At 44.4% G+C, this 12,514-nt stretch overlaps 2 protein-coding genes across 2 annotated transcripts; one reads left to right on the forward strand and one right to left on the reverse strand.

Moving 5' to 3' along the window:
* Positions 1 to 1,077: 1,077 nt before the first annotated feature.
* On the forward strand, positions 1,078 to 2,694 carry ankrd34ba (ankyrin repeat domain 34Ba; the record flags this gene model as incomplete). Its single annotated transcript, XM_079289348.1, has 1 exon — positions 1,078 to 2,694. The coding sequence occupies one exon, from the start codon at positions 1,078 to 1,080 to the stop codon at positions 2,692 to 2,694; it is 1,617 nt and encodes a 538-aa protein (XP_079145474.1).
* A 534-nt stretch (positions 2,695 to 3,228) lies between these two features.
* Positions 3,229 to 11,644, reverse strand: oclna (occludin a). The gene is made up of 9 exons (XM_079289811.1): positions 11,604 to 11,644; positions 10,832 to 10,921; positions 9,335 to 10,007; positions 9,083 to 9,250; positions 6,501 to 6,631; positions 5,047 to 5,229; positions 4,656 to 4,827; positions 3,854 to 3,895; positions 3,229 to 3,735 (listed from the first exon to the last, which is right to left on the reverse strand). The coding sequence occupies exons 2-9, from the start codon at positions 10,882 to 10,884 to the stop codon at positions 3,637 to 3,639; spliced, it is 1,521 nt and encodes a 506-aa protein (XP_079145937.1). The 5' UTR covers positions 10,885 to 10,921; positions 11,604 to 11,644; the 3' UTR covers positions 3,229 to 3,636.
* Between the last annotated feature and the right edge of the window lie 870 nt (positions 11,645 to 12,514).

Below are 12,514 nucleotides of genomic sequence, written 5' to 3' on the forward strand. Positions count from 1 at the left end.
TCTCTGAGGGTCTGATGTGATTTTAAATCACACACACGATGTGAAGAGATGTATTTTAATTTCATGGTCCGTGACTCATACGGGAAAATAACCGTTATGTTCAATAGAGAGAAGCAAGGACGAACAGCACAAAGGCTGATAAAGCGCCTCTGCTGGTGCTGGAGCACGAGCTCATGAAAAGGATCTGTTGAATGGATCCTATATGCGAGAACAAATAAAGGACTTCACATGTTCTGCTTTTCACATATACCAGGAATCATTTGAACATATTTATGGTACAAAACAATGACGCAAAGTGCTTCAAAGGAAGCAAGCAAAGAATACATCACATAGAAACATAAATACAGGAATTAAATGAATAAAAAATACGAATCAAACCACATAAAAGAATTAAAGAAAGTCAGAATCCTCAGACGGCATAATGACTCCGATGACATCAGGGAAGGTGATGCGATACGTTTTAGGTTCAGATGTGAAAGATGCCACTGAGTCAGTCTGCTCCATGTGCTGCAGCAGAACGTTTCATCTTATTTAAATGATTTATGAATGATCGGAGAAATGTCAAGTAGGCCTGTCACAAGAATTACGTGATCTACTTCTGATACAATGTTTATGGACGTGACCGTCATCATCTTTACTTTGTTGACTTTGGACATGATCTTGAATATTCATAAAAGGGTTCATTATATCATTATAGCAGTGGCAGAACATGGTCTTAAAATGACAACATTGGTATTTATCGCAATTACTTTTGGAACGATTGATAGTCTGACATAAGTAGTAGTTATGACATGCAAGTAATTGAAAGAACCTTAAAGTCTATTACATCACATCTTTGAGGCTGAAGTAAAAAAGAGGAATCCAACAAGATTCAAATGATGAATGATAAACATAATAAAAGTGGGAGTTCGCTGTTGTGTTTGACCTGAGAATGCAGTCAGAACTTTGGAATCAGAAGTTGATTTGTGGCTTGTGCTTGAAATAGCTTTGCCGCTCTGCATAATTCTCTAAAAGCGTTTTGTTATTTACCACAGAAACCTGCTCGACGACATCTTCACAAGCCGCCAGCTGGGAGCGATGGCGGGAGAAGGCAGTAGTCCCGGGGTAGCTATGGATTCAGGGAACCCTTTGCTGAGAGCAGTCTTCCTCCGTCGCCTGCGACTCACGCGGCTGCTCCTGGAGGGAGGCGCCTACATCAACGAGAGCGACGGCCAAGGCCAGACGCCCCTGATGGTGGCCTGCAGGACCCAGCACACCGACGCCCAGAGCGCCAGCCGGGACAAGCTGGTCCAGTTTCTTCTGGAGAAAGGAGCGGACCCCGACATCCAGGACAAGGAGGGCCGCTCGGCGCTGATGCACGCCTGCCGGGAGCACGCCGGCCCCGAGGTTGCATCTCTGCTCCTGGCTAGCGAGGCGGACATCGGCCTGGAGGATCAGTCCGGGACGTCCGCGCTGGTCTACGCCGTCATGGCCGGAGACTGGAAGGTTCTAAATCTGTTGCTCGACACGTGCAAGGCCAAGGGGAAGGAGGTGATCATCATAGCCACCGACAAATTCCCATGTGGGAAACTGCAAGCCAAGCGGTACCTCAGCATGCCTCCCCTTGGTCCTCTTCATCGGACGGACATAACGGCATCAGCAGCTCCCGCATCTCCCTCTGAGATCCAGCTCATCACCTCCCCCCACTGCACCTCCTCTTCGTTATGTCCACCAAAGACCATCTTCTCCTTTAATGCCCAGTCCAGTGGCATAAGCTCCCATCCCTGTTCCCCGCCCCGGTTTCAAAGGCTCGGACAAGCGGTGCCCAACGGCCTGCAGCAGCCCCTCCTGAGGTTGAACTCTGAGCCCTGGCTAAAGGTCCCAGCGTCTCTGCTCAGCCAGCAGCTTCACGCTGCCTCGTCTTCAGAAAACAGCAAAGACCTCAACCAAACTGAGGACCTCGCTCTCAGAATCCCCAAACTGGACGGCGCAAATTCAACAAGCGACAGCTTCAGGTGGTACGAAGGAAGATCGGCGAGGGGCGAAGGAGCAGAAGTAAAGAATGAATGTGCCAAACACGTGGGACAAAAGATCTCCTTACCAGGTCTCCTGTCGTCCCACTCTGCCTCCCACCCGAACCTCCACTCCGCAATCCTCGGAGCAGATTCGCTCGCCTCCTCTTCCTCTGGTGGCAACAACCACGGCACTCCGCTCCACAGCATGGCCTCGTCGAGCCTTCCCAGCGTAATCCAGAGGCGCAAGCTCGGGGACATCTACAGCTCCGACCCGCAGCTCGCTAGAGACGTCCACAGCCTGCCCGAGGAGTCCCAGCAGAGAGCGAGAGACCTAGCGGAGGGCAAGAGGCTGGCCCCTTTACGCTGCTCCAGCACACTGGGCTCCAGGGAGTCAGTGACGACGCCGGGCCCGAGCAGGAGGGTGCTGTCTGGGTACGAGCGCAGAGGATCTGGAGCCTTCCTGTTGGACCACAACTCCCAGGCCAAGCCCAGATGTCTGCCACCTCTGGCCCTCAACCCCATCCTCAATGTGTACAACCTCAGCGCCGGTGCTGGAGGTGGTTTCTGTGAGAAAGAGTCCGGGATGAGGAGTTTCCTCCCCTCCGCTCCTCCTGGCCACCCCAAAGAGATGACCAGGAGGATGCTGCTGAGGAGACACTCGATGCAGACCGAACAGTTCAAGACCACGGCAGCAGAATAAGCTGAAAACATTCACTCCCGTTTTAACACCCCCCAGTGGTACCTTCAAATGCCACCGTGGACGACCGCAACAAGCACTGCCGACACCTTCGACAATTAGTGAATTAGAAGCTGCTTTAATCACGTGAAACTTCTACTCATTCAACGTCAACAGGGCTCGTTGTCACACTCGAGTCTCAGATGTACGTCAGCCACAACGCTTAGAGGCCGATCACACAGCCGCGTTTCAACCAGGCGGCAAACTCCGGTTCTGTCGAGTGAAGCCAAAGCTTCATGTGTTAACGCTGCATTCTCTCAAGTGTCCACCAGGGGGCGACTCCTCAGTCCAGATATGGTCACGGAAAATAACCAACATGTCGTTCCTACCACATCTACCGGCATCAAAACAGGAAGTCGGTGGTAAAGAAGTAAAGCCCGCCTCTTGCTTAATGTTATTGGTTCGGTCAAGTGCGACTGATGCTTTTGCAGGAAACACGTTTCTAGCGAGGCGCCTGTGTGATCCGCCTCATACTGCGTAAGAACAGCAAGAAAAATGTTCAATAAAAGAATTTATTTCAATAAAAAGCTATCACACCTCATTGTAAAAAGTACATCGCAGTAAGTGTCTGTTCTACCATCCATAAAGAAACACGCATGCTAAAAACATTAAAATGTTTCACACATTTAAAAAACATGAGCATCTCATGTTGAGTCATCGTAACAGCTGTTAAAAACAAACAGGGATTATGTCTTGATTTGTGGTCACTCCACTAAGAGACCATTTCAGAAAACACGAGGCAGAAACAGACAACAGTGTCTCTGGCACTCATAATACAAACATCACACGAGAGAGAAAACAGCCGCGTCAGCGTTTCACCGGCTCTGACAGACGGGTTTGTGTTTGATCAGCGCCGTCCTGCTGGTGTCTGAACGGGCTCATTTAGTCCGTCGTGTCCCGAGTCGTTCAGGCCTTGCGGTCGTAGTCGCTGACCCTCTTCTTGATGTGGTTCAGTTTGGACTTCAGATATTTACACCTGCGCTTCTTCACCCGATAGTCTGGAGACTGAAGTTATGATGGGAGCCAAAGAAAAAGGAGGCGAGAGGATGAGTTATACGAGTTGTAAAAGATACCAGAAGCTGTTACGAGTGCTGAATCTGGACTCAACAAAGATCAAACGTACCTTCTTAATGTTCTTAATCCTGTTGTACTCGTCCAAAGCATCCTGTTAAAGAGTACAAATTATGAAATTATGTCGCCAAAATCTCACATTTAACAATATTTTCATTGAAACACATGCTTTATTTCCTCTCCGTCACTATATCTACCTTTACACAGACGTGACGAATAAACAAGAAAATGTAATGCGTCTCGGGCTTTTATTGTGAAAGGTAAGAACGGATCTGGTGGCGGTTGAAAGGAGTAATAAATACAGCCGAGCGGATCGATACGGAAATGTTTCATTTTAAAGATTGATTTTAGTGTCAACAAATAAAGATTAAAGAACGGATCCGTTTCTTTGTGTTTCATTAAAGAATAAAACTGCAGACAGAGTTCACTCCCCGACAGAGAAGCCGCTGACCGTAGTTTGTGCTTCAGTTCATTGTTATTTGCACACAAAAAAAAGTTTGCACTTTGTTTATTAAAAAGAAAATGTTTGCACATTTCATTTGCAGTTTTTGTTCCTTTCCTTCAAAAAACTGTCCTGTGTTTTAACATGCATGTGACCAAGTAATAAACAGTAGAAAGCAACAAAGTGCATGCAAGCTGCTTGTGGTCTGAAGCGGTTCTGGTCCGGTGTTACTTGGCATCACATTGGAACCACATCACAGTTTCGCAGCATCGCCGCCCCGAGTAATGAAGTTGACCGTCTTGGTTCGGACTGTGAAGCCTCCGTGTCGTTGTTTCATGAATATAGATGCAACTCAACCTGGTTTTATGATTGGATGTGAGCGAGTGAAGGTATACGAGACAGTGACTCTCACCAGGTACTGGGGGCTGCCCTCCTGCAGGTCATCCAGCTCTCGGTCCACCTCCGACAGACTCTTGTTGAGGGCGTCCAGCTCCGCCTGCAGGTCCTTGTACTCCTGGTGGTCGCGGTCAAACTGACGCTTGTAGTCGTTGCGCTCCGGCTCGCTCGCTATCGGAGGAAATTCACTGCGGCGGAAAAAACAAGAAGGAAAGAGAGAGAAGGCTTACATTACAGGGAAGAAAGTAGACATTAGACGCCCACAGTTTCAGTGGCGGAGTCTCAAAGAGTTAGCTCACATTAGAATGCTGCTCATACTTTTACTTGTAGCGGAGTACTTTCTCACTGTGGTACTCGTACTTCTACCCAACTAAAGGATCTGAATACGTCTTTAGCTTTCTTCCGACCTGTCGAAGTCGTCGTCGTCCAGCTCGTCTCCTGACGAGTTGTGGTCGGTCTCGTAGTCTTGTCCGTCGGCGCGTCGCGGCCGACCGGCTCGTCTCTTCTTGGGCCTCCCGGCCGAGCCGGGAGCGACTGAGTTGGTGCTGTAGGGGGCGCCGTTCTGCAGCGGCAGGTCTACCTCTGGAGGCCTGCGGGACAATGAACAGATATCCACATTGTTACATTAATTACACAGAACGAAGCAACAACAACGCACCTGGAACTGTGTTCATCAGGTTTACATGACAAAGCAGGAAGTAAAACACTTTGCTCTATGACTTCCTGTTTCCGTCACACGTACTCGATGCCAATCAGCACCAACGTATTTCACTCAGTTTCACTGTTGCAAGAAAAATGTGATTCATGAGTTTCTTTGCTGAAACGGGCAACGTTAATGTCCACTTCAATAAAAAGAGCTCAGTCCAGAGTCTGAAACACGTCGAGGACCTTTGCGTCTGGAGACTCTCACTCTGCAGGAAAAAAGAAAACTGCCTGATCCACATTTTTGCTAAATAACAAGTTGCAGCATGTTTCTTTTTAAAGCAGCCATCTCATGTACTATACATTAATATTATTAAAATACTGCATGCTTATACGTATAAAAGATGTGGACGTAGTCATCGTGACGTCACCGGTTAGTTTGTGGACTGATGTTTTAAAGCCTGGAGCCTAAAGGACACGTCTCTGACAGAGACCTGTCAATCACAGTAGCCCCGCCCTAAAGCATCCCCTGCTTTATGGTCTGTGTGACTCTAAATGGACCATAATGTACTAAATGAACATCATGCTGTATTGAAGAAGACTTGAAACTAGAGATTGAGACATAAACTCATGTTTACAATGTTTACTGAGGGAATAAATCAAGAGAGAAGTAGAGTCATTTTGACTACGTCCACTTAACTACAGTCTATCAGACGTCACCTTTGTTTTAATTGGTCATTTGTTTGGTTTATTCAAAAACTAGAAAACACATTTTAATGTAAAAGGCCAGTTTTTGGCCAAAACTCAAAGATGTTTACTTTATAATGTTAAAAGCATTAAATCCTCATATTTCAGTAGCTGGAAGCAGCAAATGTTTGGCCTTTCCGCTTGAAAAATTACTGAAATAATTAATAAATGATCAAAATATTAGTCACGGTTTTACGGTGACGAGGATCTTTTATTCTCGTCGTGGAAAAGTGACATTAACAAAGACCCTCCGACTCTCCATGTTTCCTCCATCTGCGTACAGACGGAGCTTTGTCCGTGCAGCAAACACGGACACACATCAACACTCACGGAGGCGTGTAGCCGTACGGAGGCCACACATCACACATCACACTCACGGAGGCGTGTAGCCGTACGGAGGTCACACATCACACATCACACTCACGGAGGCGTGTAGCTGTACGGAGGCCACACATCACACATCAACACTCACGGAGGCGTGTAGCCGTACGCCGGTTTGTCGTAGTTGGTGCTCTCGTCGTCCAGGTGACTCCTGGAGCTCCTCAGCTTCTCGGGGAAGTCCGACATCGGGAGCACTTCAGGGCCAACGGACACGTTGTTCACCTTTGGGAGAAAGAAAACATATTAGCGCCATAATATTACACAAATACACGACCATTGTATTCATCAAATACTCATTTCAATACTTTTTAAAGCAGAAATGCAGAATATGTGAACGTTCCAGCGACTGGAATGTGAGGATTTGATGCTTCTCTTTGGAATATGATACTAAAATATATTTTTGGGGATTCTTTGACAAAACATTTGAAAACTTTAACTTTCACTATAGAACATTTTCAGAAGCATTTTCCCATTTTATAGACAAAGCGATTTATCATGAATAAAAATAGTTGCTTGTTGCAGCACTAAAATACATGATTTATTTTTTACCCCACAATGTTTTTAATTTTTTAACACTATGAAACAGTATTTTACAGTCATATAGTATTTAAAACGTGTAATTACTGCATTAACACAAAACTAAGAGTAAAAAAAAGCAAAACAAAAAAAAAGCAAGAAAGCTCCTGTTTCAATAAATGCTGATCTAAAAAAGAAAAACTATATTAATTGCATAACAAGCAAGAAAAGAAAATGTTAGATATAATATTTAAACATTTTAATGGCAGCTGAAAATCTGTTTATTTAATTTGGCCTACAATTAATGTAATTCTCTTTTTCTTCCCGCTCGGTTTATTTCATCATCTACGTCTTCATGTTATCGTCTCTACTGTTTGAATGTGTTGCACATTGTTTTTGTAAAGACTCGATAAATAAAGATACATTACTCCATATATCGGAACATGCGGTGTAGTTCTTCTCAACAGAAGACTCGATAACGTCCTCAAAGCTTCCCGTGAAGCAGTGGAAGACGTAAAACAAGCTGCGGTTTATGAACGCTCCTTCACTTTGATACATTGATGTTCTTCTGGTTCTAACACAGAATCCTGTCACATCTGAAACAACCTCCATCAGAACAATGAAACAACGGGCCTCTGGAATCTGCACAGTTTCTTCACTTGTGCTTTTCTTAGAATCAAGTTAATTCCACCACTGACACATACATCTGCATGATTTCTAATATCTGCTGCACTCAAACAATCTGCAGCATGAACTAAACTGTCCACCTGTCGGCGGTTTCCCTCCAACAAGCTGCTGGACCTGAACCAGCTCTGGATGATGAAACCTGCAGAGACTCGTCCCGCTCCAGCGCCACAACATCATGCAGGAGCTGCAGGTCGCTGCAGCGTCGCCGCCTCAGCACTTTCAGACGGCTTCCCATGAGCTGCAGGTTCCCAGTGTCGTGTTACTGGTGTGTGTGTGTGTGTGTGTGTGTGTGTGTGTGTGTGTCTGCTAACTGGTGGGCCTTTGTTGCAGGGCACCGGTCCGACCCGTTCTTCCTCTTCACTGCAGCAGAATGTCATCGTGACTTCTTAACTCTGATCAGAGTGACTCAGCTGTAGAAGGTAAACACTCAAATGCTCGACGGTAATGAGGTTTTTTTTTATTGTCAGCGTGAGACTGAAACTGTGTGTAAACGCCACGCCTTGAAACCATCAACTCTTCCCCTCCCCCGCTCATCAACAGGTGACTGCCACCAAGCAGGTTGAACCACTTCTGCTGATACAAAACACCCAAACTACTGCTTCTTCATGTGAGGACGCCTGAGCCCAGATCACCTCCTATGAGGACGCGATCACTTCTTTTTAATATAGTTCTAGGGCAGCGAGTGACAAAATCATTACATAAATAAACTGATCGATCAGTTGATTTAATCTACAGATCTGTAAAAGTGACTTTCTCCACAAAGAATCACAACTTTAACTCCAGTTTACTGGCGACGTGCTCACCAGTTTATTCTGAATGTGTTATTCAGCATGAAGAAAAAGCATAAACACGACTAATGGACGACTAATAAACGACATTTTATAGACGACTGATCAAGAGAGTAACATGCAGATGAATCCACCGACGGTGAACGTATTGTTTATTCTATAAAATTACCCGTCAGTTTCCCAGATAATGTCTTCAGATGTTTTGTTTTGTCCAAATCTTAAAAACATATTTAATATAAAAAGCACCTTGGAGCAGATGCAACCAGAACATATTTATCATGTTTAATATTTTTGCTTTAAAAAAGGTCCGGTTGGAAGCATTATGGAGAGTCTGAGCATGATTGAGATATAATATTCATAACTAGAGTAAAATCACCTGAAACTATCAAACCCGAGAGACGTTCGTGTTTTTATGGCACCTGAAGGCCTCCGTAGTTCTCTCCACGCTTGTCAAACTTCTGTAACGTGAGCTGCAGTGTTATTATTATGGTATGGATGACCTGAACGAGGCGAATGGTGTTACCACGGTTACACCACAGTCGTGGAAAGAGAGGAGTGAGCCGAGGGGTATTCAGTTGGCTGCAATCTGCAACCTCACCACTAGATGGCACTAAATCCTACACGCTGGCCCTTTAAATGTGGCTAAAGCAATGATTTAAATCCTGTTGAATGATTAACTCACCCACGCCTCCACATCTTGAGGCGGCTCCATCTCGCCGATGACCTTCACCTTCTTCCACAAGATGTTGCTTTTGCCGAAGCTTCTGATTTTCTGGCGAGTCTTCAGAGCGAAGACGAGCATGATGATGAGAGCGACGGCGACCAGGAAGCCGAACACCACCGCGATGGCCTGGAAAAGAAGACCAGGGAGTTAGAAAACGCAACAAATCTTTATTTGTACACGTGAAACGAGGACGTGAAGACGCGCGTTCACCTCCTGTGGCTCCACGACGCAGTAGTGGTAAAGGTACTGGTTGACGAAGACCCCCGAAGTCTGCGGTTGTTGGTACTGAGCGCACAGACCGGCAATCTGGCTTCCGTACGCCGACCCGGACGACTGCGCCGTGGGGTTCACCGCCACCAAGTACACTATGGCGGCTATTAGCATTAGCAGCGCTAGGATGGCGCAGATGATCACGACCGCCAGGTAGAACCTCCGGCTCTCCGACAGGCTCTGATGGGACACGACGATGATGAAGATGACCAGGCAGGCGATGAACGTGATGGCCGCCATGGCAATGATGAAGCCTTTGCCCTTTCGGGGGTCGTTGTAGTTTCCTCCGAGCCCGCCGTAGCCATAGCTGTTGCCGGCGCCGTAGCCGCCGCCCCCGAAGCCGCCGCCCCCGTAGCCGCCACCCCCGAAGCCGCCGCCCCCGTAGCCGCCGCCCCCGTAGCTGCCGCCCCCGTAGCCGCCGCCCCCGAAGCCGCCCATGGCTCCCTGAGAGTCCCAGGCCAGCGTGGAGGCAACGCAAGCAAAGATGGCGACGCACATCACGATGCAGATGATGGACATGATCTTGAGGATGCCCGGCGGAGACACCCAGCGGTAAAAATGCTGGAACTCGTCATCCGGGTAGTAGGAGTAGGCCGGCTGGGGAGCGACGTTACTGTGGAGAGAGTCACAGGAAGATACCGGAGTTTCAACATAAGAGCATTAAATCAGCAAGGGATCTTACAAACACCTGAAGACGAATATTAACTGTGGAATTAAAATATAATTCTGTCCACAAGACCTTTTTACAAAATATTTCAGTCCACACTAGAACGTAATAAGAACGAGCATCCTCTGTGAGCTTATTTCTCTTTGGCTGTGTTAACAAATGATCAACGATAGTAAAGCAACAGCTATTTATTCGTATATTAATACATTTTTGACTAAAATTGACTTATGTGTGGACGGACGACAAGGTTAAGTTGCTGCTTAGCATCATTTTACAATATGAGACATGAAAGCCCAAGAAAACAGCCTTAGACAACGGTAGTATTTTATTTTGAAAACCGTCGGTCTAAAGTTACGACTAAAAATCTAAAAAGTTGAAAACAATCAAGTTGCTCAAATTGGAAACGTGACATTTAGACACCAAAACTAAGAAGACATCTGATTAACGACGTAAACACGTCGATTATCTTTCTCAATCTGTGAAACCACAAAAAGGAAAAAAACTGAAAATGCTGAATTTAAATGGCGTCCTGGAAAGCAGATGAATGAATGTTGATGGTTTTTAAAGCAACATAATAATTCAGTAAAAGTTATATTTCACAACATTTAAATCACTTATATTATATCGAGGCCTTTCTTTGCTTCCATACGAGGTTGATTGTTTACATTCAGTCTGTCTTTAACTTGAGCTCTGTGAATATCTGATGCATATAAAATAAGTCATTGTATGAGATAGAATGTTGATTTATTTATATTGATGATAAGACTCACTATCCAGTGTCGGACTCGTAGGGAGGTGGACTCCCATTGGGCCTGGAGGACATGATGGTCCTCTGGGTGCTGCTCCGTGAAGAAAAGAATCTGCAAGAAGATTTATTTCATTAAAACATATTTAACATCAAGCAGCAACCAATGAATCTTTAGATTATCGATTATGCTGCTGATTATGTTCTGTTTAATTTTAAACGTTAAAGCCCATATCAACACTGCTAAAGATACTCGGTAAGATAAAGCTCACTATGACACAACATAGAAATGCAGTATTTCCTCATATTTAAGAGGCAGGGCCAAGGACATTTCTGAGGCATTTTTACTATAAAATTGACTTAAACGATTATTCAACGATAAAAAATAGCCGATAATTTGTCTGTCAATCAACAAATCGATTTATCGTTTCAGTTTTGTTTAAAATGACCCCGGAGCCATAATAACATGTTGTGTGTCTTAAAACGGCCATTCCCCTCCCGGGTCTGGCGCGTCAGACTGAAATTCGAGTAATTTTAACTTTAAAACCACAAAACTTCCTGTTTAATCCAAATAAAGTGACAGCCAACATATTCAAACACGTAGCGGGTTTATTCATAATAATTCCGCACTTTTAAACAGCATTGTTTTTGACAACACAGATGGTGTGGAGGAGATAATTGATTTAAAAGTCTCCAACAACACACCTGTCTGTGGTCGCTACAGGTAACAAGTTATCGAAGATTTTATAAAACCACAAGTGTCCGGTGTTAAACCCACAGCCTGAGGATTGTCTCACCTGTCTCCCTGTCTCCGTGTCTCTGCGTCTCTCTCCTCCGCCTCAAATGTTTCAACTGAAACTGCACCTGCTGATAAAAACACAGTCCAGGCCACACCCAGGTGAGCGCCGCTCTCGGCCCCATGTAGCCCCGCCCCCTCTCACAGGCGTCACCTTACCGTCAACGATACCGGAAGTCCTCGTTCAGCCTTCACTGAAATGTCCCGAAAGCATATATACATATACATATATATATATACTTATACATATATATATATTTTCACCAGCATTAAAAAAATAAAAATGCAACATTTTTTGTGCATCCATCTGTAACCATAACACTGACCAAAAGAAGAAAAAAAAAGAATAATCAATTTTTTAATCTTTTTTTCCGCCAGCAACAAATTATTTTAATCTTTTTTGTTTTTGGCTGCAGACATGGGCTCCCATAATTATATATGTTGAATTAAATTATTTATATATTTAAATGAACATGTATAATATATATTTATTAATTGAAATATATATATATACATATTTAAATTATTATACAAATTAAATTAATTATTTTGGTGTTGGCACACCAACATTGGTTATTTGTCTATTTATCCCAACACAAAAGAAGTGGAAATAAATATATATATATATATATTTACACTTCTTTGTTTTAACTGAAATAATCAATTTAATTTAACAACTAATTTGATGGTGAATAAAAAACTAAAAAGCATTTTTTGCATTCTAATGCTTTATATTTCTTTCATTGTTAATTGTTAACTAAATATGTATCGATATACTGTTGGTTTTAAAAGCTTTTAATACATTTTGTTATTTTCAGGGCTAAAGTATCCTTAAATCAAACACTACGGTGTCATCAGATGAATGTTATCTGTAATTCATTACATTAACGGCTGCAACTAACGACGATTCTC

The sequence above is a fragment of the Melanostigma gelatinosum genome (assembly GCF_949748355.1).
Source record: "Melanostigma gelatinosum genome assembly, chromosome: 18".
Classification (NCBI taxonomy): Eukaryota; Metazoa; Chordata; class Actinopteri; order Perciformes; family Zoarcidae; genus Melanostigma; species Melanostigma gelatinosum.

What these genes read in the sequence shown, in the direction of transcription:
- oclna (XM_079289811.1), bottom strand. Translation starts at nt 10,884, where the DNA reads ATGTCCTCCAGGCCCAATGGGAGTCCACCTCCCTACGAGTCCGACACT. An exon ending in AGGGCAGCCCCCAGTACCTG is followed by an intron (nt 3,896 to 4,655) that starts GTGAGAGTCACT and finishes ACTCTTTAACAG; the next exon opens with GATGCTTTGGACGAGTACAA. An exon ending in GGATTAAGAACATTAAGAAG is followed by an intron (nt 3,736 to 3,853) that starts GTACGTTTGATC and finishes TCATAACTTCAG; the next exon opens with TCTCCAGACTATCGGGTGAA.